Genomic DNA, 18,239 nt, shown 5'->3' on the forward strand with positions numbered 1-18,239 from the left:
TTTTTCAAATAAGTTTTCAATTTCTTGCTCTTTGTCTTCTCTTTCTGGCACCCCTATGATTCAGATGTTGGAACACTTAAAGTTGTCCCAGAGGTTCCTAAGCCTCTCCTCATTTTTTTGAATTCTTGTTTCTTCATTCTATTCTGGTTGAATGTTTCTTTCTTCTTTCTGCTTCAGATTGTTGATTTGAGTCCCGGTTTCCTTCCCTTCACTGTTGGTTCCCTGTATATTTTTCTTTATTTCACTTTGCATAGCCTTCACTTTTTCCTCCATTTTGCAACCATACTCAACCATTTCTGTGAGCATCCTATTTATCAGTGCTTTGAACTCTATATCTAATAGGTTGGCTATCTCTTAGATGCTTAGTTCTTTTTTTTGGAGTTTTTATCTGTTCTTTCATTTGGGCCATTTCTTTGTCTCCGTGCACTTATTACATTGTAAGGGACAGAGCTTTACATATTCACCAGGGCAGGGCAGCCCATGTCGCTGGGTTGTGACTCTGTATGTGGGGGAGGGGTCAGAGAGGGAACAATGCCTCTTGCTCAGCTCTTGGTTAACCAGCTTTCAGTAACTTCCCCTACTACTCACAAGCAGTTAGGCCTTTCTGGTGCTGATTCCCAGGTGGATGGGTTTGTATACATTCTAGGATCCTGTGGGTCTCTCCAGCGAACTCTCCTGTGAGTCTGGAAGTTTCTCCCGCTGCCACAACCCCCATAGGTTTTTACAGTCAGAGGTTATGAGGCTTTAGTTTCCTGTGCTGGATCCCTGGATTGCACAGTCTGTCTCGCTCCCCTGTTGTTCCTCCTGGTTTTCCACATGCAAATGTGGGACCACCAGCCACCACCTCGCCCGCCTGGTCCTCCAGCTGCTGCCTTGCCATGCACCCTCTCCAGCCAGGCTGCCCATCTCTGCCCCTCCTACTGATATGGATAAATGTTTCTTCTTTAACTCCTTGGTTGTCAGACTTCCATATATTTCAACTTTCTGGCAGTTCTGGTTGTTTATTGTTTTTAAATTTGTTGTTGTCCTTCCTTTCGGTTGTGTGAGGAGGCAAAGTGTATCTACTTATGCCTCCATCTTAGCTGGAAGTAGGCATTATTCTAAATTATTGAAAAGGTTAACTCATTTAATTCTTAGAACCTCAACCCTATGAAGTAAGTACATTATCCCTATTTTATGGATGAAGAAACTAGGGCACAGAGAGGCTAAATAACTTGCCCAAGATTGCACAGCTGCTAAGTAGCTGTATTTTTTTTTCCTGGGGCTGCCGTAACAAATTGCCACAACCTGGGTAGTTTCAAATAACAGAAATTTATTCTCTCACAGTTCTAGTGAAGTCCAAAATTGAGGTGTGGACAGGGTTTGTTCCTTTAAGAGGCTCTTGGAAGAATCTGTTCCATGCCTCTCTCTTAGATTCAGGTGGTTGCCAGCAATCCTTGGCATTCCTGGGTTTGTAGATGCACCACTCCAGTCTCTGCCTCTGTCTTCATATGGTATTCTCTACTGTGTGTCTGTCTCTGTGACCAAATTTTTCCTTTTTATAAGGACACCAGTCATATTGGATTTAGGGCCCAACTAATCAGGAATGATCTCATATAAACTTGATTATATCTCTAAAGACCCTATTTCCAAGTAATGTCACATCTGCAGGTTCCTGGTAGACATGAATTTTGATGGAACACTACACAACTCAGTATAGTACCAGAATATGTATTTGAACTCAGGCAAGCTGGCTTCCGAGTTTGTGCTCTTAATCACTGGTTATGTTGCCATCAGTTAAGATTATGAATATATTATTAATATATACAACTTTCCCTTTTCCTACAAAAAGGGAAAATATTTATGCTTCTCTGCATGTTGCTTTTTAAACTTAATATCCCTTACAGAGTTTTCCCAATCAGGACACACAGATGGCCTCCATTCTTTTTCATAGTTGCATAGTATTTCATTTACTGGCCAGACTGTGCTTTACCTAACTTAACCCCTTACTATTGGACAGTTGAGTTGTTTCCAGTCTTTTGCTATTGCAAACAGTGCTTCACAGAACAATTTTGTACATACTTCATCCCTCACTCGTGCAAGAATATGTGAAGTGTAAATCCCAGAAGTAGGATATCTAGATGCTTTTATAATTTTGATAGATCTTGCCAAAATGCCCTTTTGGAGACCTATGCCAATTTATATTTGCATGGGTGAGAGTATTCTGTGAGAACGTGTGTGAGAATACTGTTGTTTTTCTGTTTGCAGAAATGCCCACAGAGTATATTGTTAAACTTTTGGATTTTTGGCCAGACTTTGGATTTTTGGTAAGAAATGATATCCCAGAGTGGTTTTCCTGATTTCCATTTCTTTCGAGTGACTTTAAGCCCTTTTTCATATGCTTAGAAGACATTTGTACTTACTTTTCTGGATACTGTCAGTTCATATCCTATGCCTGTTTCTATTAGATTGTCGGTCCTTTTCATGAACTTCCAGGTCTTTTTAATGATTCCTTTATAGTTGACCCTTTATCTGTGACCTGAGTTGCCCATGTTTTTCTCTAGTTTGTCATTTGTCTTTTGACTTGACTTATAGTGTCTTCCAATGCATAAGTTTTTCATTTTTATATAGTTAGTTGACTTTATCAATCTTTTTAAATGGCTTTTTGGCTTTTGAATCATGGTTAGGCTTTTCCCACTATGAGATTATAGACTCTCCTATGTTTTTAAATAGTGCTTTTCTGGTTTTATTTTTATTATTTTTTTTTTAAACATTTAAGCCTTTGATTCCTTTTGGAGCCTATCTTCATACTCAATGTGAAGACAGGTCTAATTTTTTCTCCCAGTTGGCTACCTAGTTGTCCTAACATTGTTTTATTAGAGAGTCTATTCTCCACTTTGAGACACCACCTTTATCAAATCTATCAAATACAAAATTCATACCATTGAGTCTATTTCTGGAACTCTATTCAAGTCCACTGGTCTGTTTGTCTCTTTCTGCACCCAAATAAAGTTGTTTTAATTATTGAGGCTTTAAATATGATTATATATAGTAGTAAGGTGATCAATGTTGCCTTATCTTTTCTTGGTTTCCTTGTATTCCTCTCTCTCTCTTTTCCTGGGGGGGGGGGGAACCTGAGAAGATGTCATGGGATTTATACTACTGCAGGGGAACAGACAAATAATCATGTCACTTGGTAGTGCCAAGAAAAAAATAATAAAGCAGATAAAAGGACAGAAGGCAAGAAGGGAGTAATATTTAAATGCACAGCCAGGAAGGCCCCTGGATAAAGTGGAGGTACCTGAGCGAAGGGAGGGAGGCCCCGTGGATACCTGGAGGAAGACATTCCCAGCAACACCAAAGGCAAATGCAAAGGCCTGAGGCAGGAGCATGCTTGGCATGTTGAAAAACAGCAAGGCAGCCAGTGCAGCTAGAATGGCGTGTTCAGAGAGGAGAGTGGGAGGCAATGAGGTAGATCATGCAGGCCTTGCAGGTCACAGCAAGGACACTGGCTTTTCCTTTGAGACGAGGAGCCTTGGGAGGGGATTGAGCAGAAGAGTGACATGTTCTGACCTCCGTTTTAACAAGATGGCTCAGGCTGCAGTGCGTAGATCAGACTGTACCAGTGGAGGCAGCGGCAGGGAGGGCCGTAGGATTTGGGATGGGTGAATAAATTGTAACTTGGTTTCTTTGTCTGTCTCCCTGAAAAACTGTGAGTTTTGCAAGGACAGGCACTGAGCTTATTTGGTGATATATGCACAGAGTAGCCATGGATAAACATTTGTGGGAGGCAAAGGGAGGGAGAACAGACAGGAAGAGGCAGGAGAGGCAGAGTCCCCAGGGGAATGGCTCTGCAAAGGCCACAGATAGAGGGAACAGACATGATGAGAGAGCACAGCACAGACGGAGGTGGAGAGGGGCTGAGGCTGGGGAAACTGAGCCCCCCAACTCAGTGTCCACCCTACTCAGGATCTGTGACCCCCATCAAAGACTAGATTATGTGCGGTTTATGCTGGAGTTCTGCCACCATGGGGACCCTGGAGGGGCCATCTTTTCCCCAAAGTGAGAGGTTTCAAGGGTGAGGAGGCATGGGAGAATGAGCAGCTTTTCTGAATTTTGGCACTCTGAGGCCCCGGGGAAGGATAATATGCCCCCTTTACAGATGATAAATTGAAGCCCCAAGAAGGGAAGGAACCCAGCCAAGGTCATACAGCAAATAAGTGGCCAAGCTGTCTCAGGAGTGTGGTGTTTATAAGACAGCTCCTTGGCCATGACCTAATTTTGGTTTGGGTCCCTCTGCAGTTTTGAGGAGTGACCAAGTGCAGAAGGAAGAGATGACTCCTGGTATTCAGCCAGCCCTTAGCTGCTGCCCAGGTATAGCTGCTGAGGCCCCCCAGTGGGGGTGGGATCCAGATATGCGGCACAGGAACCATGGGTCCCTTCAGGACCCCATGATGCTTTGGGCAGAATAGGCTTGGAACAGGGCAGGTAGACAAGAGGTACGAAGCAGAGAGGCAGAGGAAAGAGGCTGGGTTTTGAAGCTCTGCCTGACTTTGCCACTATCCCACCATGTGACCTTAGGTAAATAGCATCCATCCAGAAGCCTTAGTTTGTGCATTTGTAAAATGGGAACAGAACTTCCCACCTTAGAGGGCTGGCATGGAGGTTGAACAAGACAGTAGGAATTTAGTATTTCCTTTTTGGATTCCCCCAACCCAAACTAGGTTGCTGGTGTTCCTGTCCCCAGCAGAGGTGATCACCTGCTCCTATGTGAAGAGGAACATGAACTAGGTTGGTGTCCCAAGTCCCAGGCCTACAGCAGAGCCAGGCTGTGGGGGATCTGGTCAGTGCTGCCACCTATGGGCCCCTTCAGGGCCAGATGAGTCTGCCTGAGCCCTCAGGACAGGTGGGTGAACCTTGGCTCTGAACCAACACCTCGAATTACTCACTCACTCTGTGCCTCTGTTCCAGGGAATCTCCTAAGTGTTGGTTGGGGGCGGGCAGGAATTGGAAGCCTTCTAAAGGGCAAATGGAATAGGCTCCTTCACAAGTAGTAAGCTCCCTGCTTCTGAGGTGTGTAAGCAGAGACTGGCAAGCACTGGGCAAGGATTCACTCACTTACTCATTTGATAAGCTCCTGTTGAGAACATACTTTGGGCCAGGCCCTGTGCCCATCACCGGGGGATACATTGACAAAGCAGCCTTACTGCCTCATAATTTACATTCTAATAGGGGTGGGAGATGTTAAATAGTGGCTAGAAAATATGTACTTGTTATAGGAAAGGCTGGTCAAGGAACCCCTTCCCCTCAGCCCTTGTGAGGAAGTGATTTCAAAACTGAGTTTGAAGGACAAGTATGAGTTAAGTAAGGAAGAGAGTGTGTAGGTCTGAGAGAACAACAGGTATAAAAGCCCAGTGGCAAAAAAGAGCCCTGCATTTTTAAGTAATTGAAAGGTCAGCATGGCTGGAGGATAGGAAGCAAGAAGGGCTGCGGTTGAACTGATTGGATGAGGAGTCCCAAGTCCTCACCTGAACAGGGCCAGGATCAGCTCTGTCTCATTGTGGTCAAAGATGAGGAGTTAAGTGAAAGAGGATGGGGCAGGGAGTGAACTGTCTGTGCACATGCCTGGAGGAGGGGAAAGCGAGCTGAAAGCAGCTCAGTCTGGCTAGAGCCTGACTGGGACGGAGGGGAGGGGGCTTGGCTGCCCAGAGACCCTGTGAGTCTTGCTGAGTAGCCTGAAGGCCATAGGGAGACACAGAGGGATTTAATCAGGAGAGTGACCAAAGCTTGGCAGGAATATTAGGGAAAGTTGTCTGAGGCACCTTTACAGTAAGTCCCTACAGACCCTAGGACTGCGCAGAACCTCTGGGGCGCAGCCATCTCAGGCACAACCTCATTAGAGTCATCTCAGGGAGGATGAGGAAGCTCATTTGTCAGAGGAACCTCAGAGAAGGGACATCAGGAGGTGGGGTTTTGTCTCAGCTTGTCACTGACTCAGTAATTCAAGAAGTCTCAACTTGCAAGACCTTGGGGGCTGTAAGGACAATTGTCTCATCCTGGGGCGGGAGAAGTGAGGTTAAGTGAAATTGCTCCAGGCCACACAGCAATCAGTGGTGGGGTCAGGTCAGAGAGAAAGAAACTAGTATCTACTAAGCACCCAGTATGTGCCAGTCCAGGGCTGGTCACTTTATATATCACATCATTTAATATAGGGCAGACGGAGGTCCTGAAGGCATGGCTCTTGTTGGGGGTCACACACAGCTAAGACTAGAAACCAGATCTGCACACTAGTTATCCCGAAACACTTTTGGGTCTGAGTCTGGGGGTGTGGGGAAGAGGCGGAGCTGTCCAGGAGAGCGAGGGCGTGGGTGGGGCTGTGTTTCGGGGACTTTCCTCACTGAGGTCAGAGGCCCGAAATAGCCGCGCTCCAGTGAGCACCCCAGGCTTGGTCACCCTTTCTCTGCTCCACCCGCGGCGGGGATCGGTTCAGCAGCAGAGAGCGTCCCATCTCCCAGCAGAACAGGGTGAGCCTCGCCACACTCTGCACCTACTCTCGCCCCGCAGGCTACGAGCCTCCAAGGCTCTGAAGCTGGCGCTGCTGCACCACAGCCTCCAGGCGTTACTCGCCCTTTTCTCCCCTGGAGTCTACTTCGACCGACCGCAGTGACAATGAGTAGAGCCACCGTCCTGCGCCTGCCAATTGGGAAGCAGAAGCTGACTTGGGCGCACCTCCTTCCCTGACATCACCAACGTGGACGCTCCGCCCAGTGGCCTTGTCTGGGAAAAGCCAAAGTGGGAACCAAGGGGTCTGGGGCTTTGGAAGGGTGAAAATGCCTACCCTATGAATCACACATATTATAACTGACCCAAGAAATACATGCAGAGCGAATAGATTCCTGATTTTAAATGAATGTATTAACTCAATCACTCCTCATCCACGCACCATCTCTCTGTGTGCCCACTTGCCCAAAGCTATCAGGAGCCTCTTATGTGCCAGGCGCTGTGCTGGGTGCTGTCGATAAATCACGGTGAATCCTGAGTGAGTCTGGTAAGGAAGTCTAACAGTAACAAATGCTTACACTAATCATGCATGTATTATAATCGTGATAGATTCTAGGGATATAAGATACAGGCTGCTGGAATAATGAAGTGTTGAATTAATTAATTTATTTTTATTAATTTGAGAGAGAGAGAGAGAGACATTGACTTGTTGTCCCACTTATTTATGCATTCGTTGGTTGACTCTTGAATGTGCCCTGACCAGGGATGAAACCTACAACCTTGGCCTATGGGGACAATGCCCTAACCAACTGAGTTACCCAGCCAGAGGACGGAGTTATTAATTTAGATTGAGGGCTCTGCTTTCCGGAGAAGTTACATTCAAGTTGACTCCTAAAGCAAACAAGAGTGTTCCAGCCAGAGGGAAGAGCTTGTGGAAAGGCATTGAGATTGGCAGGCACTTGGAGAGTTCTGGGAAGGAAAAAGAGGCCAGTCAGTATAGCTGGAAAAGATTTGGGGGAGGGGAAACAAGGTGAAATAAGGCTCTGGAGGTTTGAGCAGATTATTCAAGACCTTGAAGGCCCAAGTAAGCAAGCAAAATTTTATTCTAAGTGTGATGGGCAGCCACGTGAGGGGTGGGGAGATAGGGGAGACTTTAAGCAGGGTTGGGGGGGTCACTTGCGGAGAATAGACAAGAGTGGACACAGGGAGACCCATTAGGAGGACTTTGCACGTGCCCTCCAGCCTGAAGGTAGCAAACTACATGAAGAAATTAGATGAGGAGAGGGGGGCCATGTGGGTAGACAGTCATGAACAGACTCAGAAAATAATTAGAAGATAGAATCTACTGGCTGGCTGGTTGCTGGATTGAATGTGGGAGGTGGGTGAGGCAGAAGGAGATTAAAATTAAGTCGTTCCTTTATTGGACAATTATTTATAGAGTCCCTCTGGGTGCCAGACACCACTCTAGAGAGATTATCTGGGTTCAAATCCTGGCCATCAATTGCTAGCTGTTTGCCTTAGGAAGTTATTCAGCCTCTCTCTGCCTTGATCTGTCATCTGTAAAATGAGGATCCTAAGAACACCCAAGAAGAGTTGGCTGGGTAGCTCAGCTAGTTGGAGTTTGTCCTGATACACCAAGCTTGCAAGTTTTATCCCTGATCAGGGTACATACAAGAATCAACCAATGAGTGCATAAATAAGTGGAACAACCAATTCCCTTTCTCTCAAAGTCAATAATTTTTTTTTAATTACAAAAAAAAAAAGATTGTTGTAAGAATTAAATGAGTTAACATATGTAACACTTTGGATCTGGGTGCTTAGGGCTGGGTTCTGAAGTTGAGTACTTGGACTTGGATCCTTGGGGCTGGGTGCTTGGGCCTTCTCTTGGAGTAACCAAGCTCCATTTCTTTACTGGCCTTTTACAGAAAATTAAAACAGGGTGATATGCTAGAGCAGTGGTTCCCACACTTGTTTGTCTGCACATTAGAGTCACCTGAAGTTGGTTTATTTTCAAATTCCAAATCCAAGCTGCACTCCAGACCTATTAAATCACAATCTTTGTGGGTGAGACATAGGTTTTTGAAGACTTAGTACTTTTTGAAGCCCACAGGTAATTTCAGGGTACAGAAAAATATGGGAACCACTGAGGCAGAGAGCAACAAGGAAGCTACTTTAAAGTTTGCAGTCAGGGAGGGCATCTCTGAAGAGGTGATATTTGAGTGAAAAAAGAGTGAAGTAGCAGCTGTTATTGGAGGGTCCTCGGGAAAAGCCTTTGGGGAACTGTCTGGCTTGGGTACCTGCATGCCAGAAGATGCCTTTGCCTGAAGTGGGGAGGATTGAGGGAATAATGGGCTTGAGTTGATGAGTTCCAAGAGAATGGGTGAGTAATAGTGGCTGAATGAAGACCCTCTGCCTCTTCCTCAGGTCGGCACCTGGAGCTGCTGAAACACGCTGTGCTCCTGGTAGGCTATGGGTGCTCTGTCCTTCTGCTCACAACTACCCCTTGAAGGAGGCAGGCAAGGGCTGTCCACCGGCCAGAGAGATGCTAGGCGGAGGCCCAGACAAAATCACACAGCGAGGCTAAGGGGTTGTGAGCCCCAAATCAAGCCCCTGGCTCCTGCCTAGGGCTAGTTTCTATAGGCCTCCCTGGCCTTGACCTGCTTCTATCCCTGCTGGGGAGATCTGGGTCTCCATCGGATGGGCAGTATAGGTGAGTGGGGGCTGGGTACCATCCTGGACACACAAGTATGTACAAATAGAACAAAAGCAGTAAAATTGTACCGATTTGGATTTTGCGATTATTCATCATGGTTGGGCTGGCATTTCCCTTATTGCTGGTTACAGGGAAAGAGAGTCCAGTAAATACATTCTGGGAGAATGACTTGGGACAAGTCCTCCTACAGGGCCACTCCCCCTGCAGTGGAAGAGCCGCTGGGCCCTGACAACCTCTGTCTGGGCACTGGACGCCCCACTGGGAGCTGGTGCTTGGAGCTGGGAAGTTGGGGCTGGGTCTCTGGGGCTGTGTTCTCAGGATGGATGGGTACTTGGGGCTAGGAGCTTGGGCTTGCTTCTTAGAGTAACCAAAAGCTCCGTTTCTTTACTGGCCTTATACGAATGAGCCTGCCTCTAACTCCACTCTCTTTTCTGTGGCTTCACAGCACATGGGAGGGGTGTGTCCCTGCCTGTCTGTACTGTCTGCTCCATGTAGGCTCCAGAGGGAAGGGAACAAGAAGGTGCTCTGGGCCTCTTCATGGGGCCTCATTCATGAGGCCTTCCTGGGGTCCCCTACCTTTTTCCCTGGGCCAGAAGGCCCATGCTTCCTAATCTTCACCCCTCCCCCACAGCCATCTGCTGAAAGGAAGTGGTTCTTCAGCTCTTCACAGGAAGCCACAGGCCTCCTTTGCTTCAGCTCCCTCCAGCTACTATTGACCAGGCCCTTCAAGGCTGGGTCCAGGGATGCTTTGCGCCTAGCATCACCTCTGCTGCCCAACCGAGTGAAGTGTGTGTATGTGTGAAGTGCTTCTCTCATTTCCTTTTAATCCCTGTGGCTCAGGTCTAGAAGCACAGGCTGTGGCTCTGGAGGAAGACCTACTTGTAAAGGGTCCAAAAGGCCGGGCCCAGGAGTTTGGAGATCACAGAGAGAGGAGGGGGCAGGCCCTGCAGGGTTCCTTGGGACTGACCGCTCTCTCGAGCTTCAGGAGCTCCTGCTGCAGGCAGGGACAAGGTTGGGTTCATTTCAGTCTCTAACATCCATGATGGGGCCTGGCCCAGGGAGGGCTGTTGGTAATTGCGGAGCTGCTCAAGGACGGTGCAGGCTAAGGATTCCAGGATGGGATTGTACTGTCACCTGGTGGCCACACCAGCACACAGCACCATGGAATGGTGGGAGGCCAGCCAGCTGAGCTGACTTTCAAGGGCCTAGGGAGGATCTTAAAGAGTAAAAGAAACCCCTGGATAGAGGAATCTCACTAAAGAGCTTGACAGCTCTAACTTGAGCACTTATGAAAGGCATTCTTTGTCTAGTTGAGATTCCAGCTCCTCCCCTTCTCCATTTTATAGTCTGGGACACAGGTCCAGGGAGAAATGATGAGGACAGAGGACTTCAGCATTGTTTTCCATCAAGTCAGCCACGGACATGGGAACTATTGTCAGACTTGTCTTTGGGTGTGACCTCAGAGTGAGGAACCGCCCTGCTAGTTTCTAGTCACCCCCATTTGTGACCAAACATGGCATCTCTCAGCACCATCACCCACCTTAGTACCAAAGTTGACAACAAGATGGCTTTTGTCAGCTTCAAAATTAAAATCCACTCTCAGAGGGCTGGGATCTGACAGGGCCAGGGGGATTCAGAAGCACATGTTTCAGGCTCAGCAGTTTTAGAATAGGAAGTGTCCTGGAGAATATGACATTCAATCCTACTGGTTTTTACAAAACCAGGAAGCTGGGACTCAGGGAGGACAAGTAACCTGCCTGAGGCATCCAACCCTGGAGCAGGGCCAGGACTCAGCTCTGTGTTTTTCTGAAGGCCAGTGCCAAGGAGGAGTCTAAAAGTGCATTAGCATCTCCTGACTTGTTGCATTAGTGAATTCTGTTCTGTGTTTGTCATTCTGCCTGTACTTTGCAGACAAGGCGATTGTGATCTATGAAGGCTGACAAGGGCCAGAGCAGGTGAGAGGAGATGGGGATGAGGAAGTGGTGGCAGGGAGGGAGAAGTGGGGTCATGGGTGCTTTTCGGGGCTCCAAGTTTGTGCACTGTGGGCTCCAAGTAGGTAAGAAATGGGTCTCTTCCACTGTGATGTCCTCAGCATTTGGCACAGTGCCTGGCACAGACAAAGTGCCCAGTAAATATCCACAGAATAAAGAAGGCAAGGAGTTTCCTGCACATGCCCAAAGGGACCTTGTGGTTGGTGGAATCTCCCCTTGAAGATGAGTCACTTCAATGTCATTTAGCCTGAGGACTCCTGAGGCCCCAGATCTAAAATCCAGGGTAAAGCTGTCCATCTCTTTTTGGCCTTGATGCTATTCAAGCGAATAAGATGCCAAGGGAATAAATGGAGGATGCTCACCCTAGGGGGGAAGGCAAAATAGGGTCTGTGAGCCCCAGAGAATAAATCCTGACTCCAAAGTTAGATGACCTAATTCCTGGTTGGCATTTGGCTATTTCTTTTTTGTTTTATGCAAGTCCCTAATCATAATAATAACTGACATTTGCAAAGTGCTCACTATGTGCCGGGCATGATACTAGACTCTCTTTGTTCATTAATTCATCTGATTTCATAACAAAACCCCCAAGAGGTAGGTGTTATTATCATTCTCAGTTTATAGAGGAGGAAACTGAGTCACAGAGAGGAGAGACTTGTGCTAGGGCACAAAGCAGGAATTGAACCAAGGTCTGTGGGACTCCAGGGGAACTTCCCTAACTACTATGCTCCATTGTCTCATTTGAAAACTCATCTGTGCCAGAGGACATTGAGTAAAAGGTAAGGGGCCTGTGTTTATTTGGACCACGGTGTTAAAGGGGGTACAGGCCCCCCTCCCCTATATCCATATGGTGGTAACAGTGGGCATTATCAAGGGAACCCCAAAGAAAGAACAAGAATCCAGGTACTCCTTTCCATGAAGATTGGGGAACATGTAGGGACAGGTAGATGAGAGTGGAGACTAACCTCTGGTTCAATTCTGCCCACATATATTGAGCACCTTCTGTGTGCCAGGCCTATTCCAGGCACTAGAGAAAAGATAACTTACGCACAGAGCCCTCTGTGACGGGGCTGAAGGACACACACTTATGTCTCTGGGATGTCAACCCAATAGACAAATTGGGGTGCAATGAATAGGCCTCAGCAGAGTATAATACATGAGACTCTACCTCTCTCTGGGGGCAAAAGTCCAGTCTATCACTCCCCCCACTCCCCATGAACGGCCCTAGCCACGGCAGGGCTCTGCTCAGGCTTGCATGGTAAGTATCAGGTTAGGAGACTCAGCCCAGCTTCTGTTCTTGGTTACAAGCCATGGAGACAGTATTCGAGGTGCAAGACAGTGCCACTTATGCACCTTTTCTACAAACAGTGCTTCTCTGGGGGCCTAGGGCAAACCAGCTGAAGCAACCCAGCGCCATCTGCAGAGGTGGCATTGGACCTGGGGGCATGAGCAAGCCGGATGACTCTCTTCCCCACCCATCCATACACATTTGTTTTCCTTTTTTTTTTAAACAAAAAAAAAAAGATTTTATGTATTTATTTTTAGAGAGAAGGGAAGGGGGAGGAGAAAGAGAGGGAGAGAAACATCAATCGGCTGTCTCTCACATGTGCCTTAACCTGGGACAAAACCCACAACCCAGGCCTGTGCCCTGACTGGGAATCCAACTGGCAACATTTTGCTTTGCAGGATGACGCCCAGCTAACTGAGCCACACTGGTCAGGGCCATTCATGGACATTTATAATGGAAGAATTTCTGGATTGTAAGTGAGGCCCTTTTGTGACAAGGTTTTAGGGGTCACACAAGGGTGCAGACCTCTCCAGGGGATGGGCTGGCATTGACACTGGTGTCCGCTCAAAGACCAGAACCACAGCATGATTCTCTTTCCACTAGTGATGGAACCAGCCCTACCTTTACTGGCATTTGATTTCTAGGGTCTCTTTGCCCTTGGCCTGCCTAGGTCCTGGCACTCTGCTTTCCCTGGACAGGCCTCCCAAATTTCACATCTCCCCAAGGACTTCGGTTGGCTTTCCCTTCCCACTCCGAAGGGATATGCTCCAGGTGCAGATTGTCTGCCCTATCCCAGGGTTCTTGGAGGGAAGGGAGGCCTTGCTGAGCCCTCTGAGAGCTGCTGTTCCACACTTTCCCCAAGCCAAAAGTCTGGCCTTCTGGCTCCATCAGAGGGAGACTACTCTGTTTCTTCTTCAGAAAATGGAGGTTTTGTGTCTGTTTCTGCCTAATCAGAGAAGTAGCTGGAAGCTTCTCTCATTGAGAACAGGCTGAGCTCTTCCTCCCCAGTGCCACTGTGGAATCCAGCCTGAGCATTCATAGTGTGACAGGGACAGGAGCTCAGCTGGGAAAGAGTCCCAGAGGACGGGGTGTCTGAGCTGGGTTATGGGCTTCAGAGAGACATTCTAGGCAGAAAGGATGGCACATGCCAAGGCCCAGGGACAAAACCAGCTGGTTGGATTCAAGGAACTGTGGTTGGCTTTAGGGGGAAGGAAGAGTGGGGTGTGTGGATGAGGCAGACCAGAGCCAGATCTTGCTGGGCTTCTCATAGCAAAGACGACTCACAGGAAAAAGTGTTTTATGAGAGAAGTTTATTTTCTTTTTCATTTAACTCATTCAAAAGTGTAACAGAGAAACTTCTGGACTTCAATTAGAAGAAGTGGGGCAGGGGGTGAGTGTCTTGGGAGCTTCTGACTCCTAGTCCTCCTCCTTCACCCTCTTGTTTTCTTGATGCTTGTAGATGGTGTAGCCTAGAAACCCACCAATCTGGGCCATGAGGGTACTGCCACCACTAGCCCCTGTAAAGCAAATATAGTTGGCCACTTGTAGACCAGGTATCAGGCCTGGGAATCCAAAAATCTGGAAACCTTTGCTCAAGTCCAACCTCTTCTTTTTCAGATGGAGAAACAGAGAGTCTGAGAGGGGAAAGGACTTGTGCAAAGTGAATCCTATCAGCTCCCTCCCTCAACTTGCCACCTCAAAACAGAGCTGTGTTTCAGAGATGAAAAAGACAAAAAAACAACAACAACTCATTCTCTTCACGTCTGCAGTGAACACATGGTATTATTAATAATGCTAATAACAGCTACCTTTGTGGGGACCTCTCTGTGGGTGCTGGGGGACTCACAGGTAAGGGAGAAAAACCATCTTATAACACAAGGTTGTTCCTAGCCCAGCCCACACCCCTTACTTCCCATTGCTGGGGTATGTCTTAGTCTGTGTCTTCCCCTCTGCCCGCTCTGAAAAGGGCTCTGCTCTTTTAGGCTGGTTCCTTGGGCTTTGTTATCCAGAATGGAGAGAAGATGGAGGCTTCAGAAAGGCAGAGAGACAGTTTGTCAGGGGTGTTTTTTCCTTAGGATGTTGGAGCCCTCAGAGAGAAAGAGGGAGAAAGAAAAAGGAAAAGAAAACAGTGGAGAGGAGAGGGAGAGAGAGATACAGAGATAGATATGAATGTACATTTTTTAGAAGGATCATTCTGAGCTCTATCTATTCCCTTCATGGTGTTCCAGAAACACAAGTTGAGGCCAGGGTTGGTCCGAGATTGAATGGGGTTGTCCTGCCACTCTGGGTGTCTGAGATTGAGCAGATTCATAAAACGTTAAATTGAAGATGATTGTCCTGGTTAACAAATGAGAAAACAGACTTGTGACTTGGTCAAAGTATCTGTGAGGCACCAGGCTAAATGCAAAGTATCAGACTGACTAGGTTTGAATCCCAGCTCTAGTGCAAGCCAGCTGGGAGAATTTGAGTAAATTACTGAATCAGTGGGTGCCTCAATTCACCCACTATGTGATGGGGTTTATAAGAATACCCACCTCAGAGAGCTGAGTAAGCCTGGGGAAAGAACTCAGAATAGTAAAGAGGGAGGCCATGTGGCCCTGGTGTCTCTGGCCCGGGGCCTCCGACTCACCCAAACTCTGCAGCGTGGCTACCAACCCTCCAGCGGGCACGCCACCCCCGTTCGCCACGGCGGACCAGCTCATCAGTGAGGCGGCCAATGAGTTGCCAGCGATGCCGGTGACAGTAAAGCCCAGAGCAGGCAGCGCCATGGCCAGGAGCCCTGGAGGAAGAGGAGGCGGTGAGGCAGCGCCCACGGCCTGGGCCGCCCCATCTTCCTGAGCTTCAGCCTCCCAGACCCACCTCCTCCGACAGCCACGTAGGTCAGGGCACCCAAGATTCCAGAGTCGCTGTCCTCGTTGGAGTCTTTTCTTCTGCCTGTCGGGAGAGCGAACAAAGCAGAGTGAAGCAGGGAACAGAGTCCCCTACTCTGTTCCTGATGCCCAGGAACAGCCCAGGAACTGGGGAGAGCCTCACTAAAGGGAAGAGACTTTTTTTTCCTAAGGTGTCGTGCCTGGCATGTAACTGGCATTGAATAAATGTCAATAGAATGGAGGAATTGACAGAGTAGGATTCAAATCTGGGATTCTGGCGATGACAAGCCTGTGCTGTCCATTGTAATAGCGCCTCTCGTTCAGAGGCACGTCTGAATCTCTAAACCAAGAGTTCCAAAACTTTCACCTTCTTTCTCTCGAAGTCCTCCCTTTGCCCCAGGATCCTTACCTGCGTCCACCACGCCGCAAGTGTAGAGCAGCAGGTAGCACAAGAAGAGCGATATCGCCTTCTGCCGCATGGTGGCGCTACGCGCTAGCTTTGTCGCTGGACCTAGGGAGGGAGAGACGAAAGGGATGATCCGGAGTCATTTTTGAGCCACATCCGCTCGGCTGTTTTCTCTTCCGATTGGAGGATGAGTCCATAAAAAGCAGCGAGGTGCTCTAGATTGGGCTCAGCATCCCTATAAGAAGCCTCGGGGTTTCCGTTTCCTCGCGGCAACATCGGCGGTGATGTTCCCGCCTCACCCGCTGTCTGTGAGAATCCGTGAAGGAAGCCTCTTCCGGTAAGGTGCCTGGCACTTGGCTCGTGCTCGCACACGGCCCGTGGCCGATGATGTCAGCTGTTCCTGTGGTTTCTGTTCTCGACTTTGCTGGATTTTGTCATCGCTGCCTGTGTGACCTCGGGTAGGATACTGGGGCCTCTCTTGGGCCTCGATTTACTTGTCCCTAAGATGGGGGTATTAATAGAGCCTATTGTAGACGGTGACTGTGAGTTCTGAAACTATTCACCACTGTGTCCCTAGCACTTAGAAGCGTACCTGTCACACAGAATTTTCTTTTTTTATTTTTTTAGAATTTTCTAAAAAATGATTGTTGATCAACTTATTCATCCAATGCATTGAATAATTGCAGGCATCAAACACTGGCCCCACACCAATTTCGTTTTTCAGGAAGAAAGCACCGAGGGGTTAAGGAGCTTATCTGAAGTCACACAGTAAATTGTGCAGCCCAGAAGCGCACTCAAAACTGTCGGAATTCAAAACCTATGTTCTTCCCATTATACCACAGAATAGGAAACTACATATGCCCCCAAACTCACCTCTAATGTGATTTTTTTGTCAGCTCGATGCAATTTTCTTAAATTAAAAACAAACAGTACCCTCCTCCCCCACCCCCAGGATTGAGCACTTACTCAGCACTTTATGGCACAAGGTCATTTATACCTCTAACAACCACAGGAGTACCAGAGGTCCCGCTGTTCTTAACCATGTGTTATAGACAAGGAAACTGAAGCTCAGAGAGTTTAATATTCCCAAGCCTGCCCAGCCAGGAAGTGGCAGAATCAAGATTTAAACCTGCAGCTGACTGATGCTCAAACCCGTGCTTCTAACAACCATTCCAGATTACTGCATTTATCCTTCAAGATAAACCCACTGTCACGTTAGGTCCTACGACTAAAGGGTTTCAGAAATCACCCAGTCCTTTGGCAGGTAAGGTAGCTTGATTATCATTTTGCAGATGAGGAACTAAAGCCCTCCAAAGTGAAATGACAGTGGTAAGGCCACAGATTGCTGACATGGCATCTAAAAGCTTAAGCCTCAAGCCTCTTGGGGTTTTGCACCTCAGCCCACTAAAAGCCCCAACCCTCCCCTCAGACCAGTCTTAGACCGGAGCACTAAAAGTAGCCTCCCTGAGGAATGAGCATCCTGACTCTCTCGGCATGAGGCTCGCAGGTAGGTAGCCTGGCAAAGGGTCATTGCTTGACACCCATACCTCATAGTTTCTTGGTTTACCTGGGAGGAGAGAAGAGAAGGAACCTTCCTGGCCTTCCTGCCTGGAGCCTGCTGGTGGAGGCAAGCTGCAGTGAGGGAGGACAGCCGCTCTCTCAGGCTGCAGGCTGTTTTTGTAATCCCATTCCAATTGCCCCTCCTCTATTCCACTCCTCCTGCCCCCGTGGCTGGCGAATCTCTGGAGTTTCCATTTCCCAGAGTCTGCAGAGTTCTGTTTTCTCCTCCGTCTCTGCTCAGTAACAGCCTCTCTGCTTTCCCTGGTGGCAGAAAAGTGTAATTCCAAGGGGGAATTTTGAACATTCAAAGCGGGTCACACTACAGTGGGTGGGGTCCACGGCTCTGCTGTACTTAGTGAAACCCAGCAACCAGTTCTTGGGGCCCAGAGAGAGACCTTTTGCAATTCAATTAATAATAATACCTACCATTTCCCACACCACCTATTTTTGTTGCTCTTAGTGTTGGATTATGATGTAAATGACATAATCCAACACCAATGATGAACACCAGTGATGGTGTTCAGAAATCTTTTTTTGGATTATAATCTGCTGATAAAATTTCATTAAATGTCAAAGTTGCCTGGAATCTCTTAACTCTTAGTTATTATGGATGGGTCATCAGACAATAGGAGACATTTATAATTAAAATACCCTTTTGTTTTCAAGATTTGTCTTGGAAGAAAAATAACTGTGTTTTATTTTATTTTTTTAACTGAGGAGGAGCCCAGTTTGTATTCAGTCTAAATTTGGGGGGTGGGGCGGTTATGAAGTAGTACATATTATTTTAATGTGAACCATAACAAACTCTGTTCTTAAATGCTATAAGGTAATGGTAGCTAGCTCCATGGTATTGTCATTCTGTCATAGTAACTCTCCTGGACTTCTGTTGCTGCTGACCTTTAATTTGCTTTGCAATTTAGTGAGCATTGGTTCG

The 18,239-nt window shown here is 47.6% G+C and overlaps 1 protein-coding gene across 1 annotated transcript; it reads right to left on the bottom strand.

The window, feature by feature from the left end:
• Positions 1 to 13,769: 13,769 nt before the first annotated feature.
• Positions 13,770 to 17,481, bottom strand: IFI6 (interferon alpha inducible protein 6). Its single transcript, XM_054571505.1, has 5 exons — positions 17,313 to 17,481; positions 15,749 to 15,850; positions 15,329 to 15,403; positions 15,099 to 15,248; positions 13,770 to 13,986 (listed from the first exon to the last, which is right to left on the bottom strand). Exons 2-5 carry the CDS (start codon positions 15,816 to 15,818, stop codon positions 13,886 to 13,888), a joined length of 396 nt encoding a protein of 131 aa, XP_054427480.1. The 5' UTR covers positions 15,819 to 15,850; positions 17,313 to 17,481; the 3' UTR covers positions 13,770 to 13,885.
• Between the last annotated feature and the right edge of the window lie 758 nt (positions 17,482 to 18,239).

The sequence above is a fragment of the Pteronotus mesoamericanus genome, unplaced genomic scaffold, assembly GCF_021234165.1.
Source record: "Pteronotus mesoamericanus isolate MK-2021 breed Mesoamerican mustached bat unplaced genomic scaffold, CSHL_Meso_final contig_221, whole genome shotgun sequence".
In the NCBI taxonomy this organism is placed as follows: domain Eukaryota; kingdom Metazoa; phylum Chordata; class Mammalia; order Chiroptera; family Mormoopidae; genus Pteronotus; species Pteronotus mesoamericanus.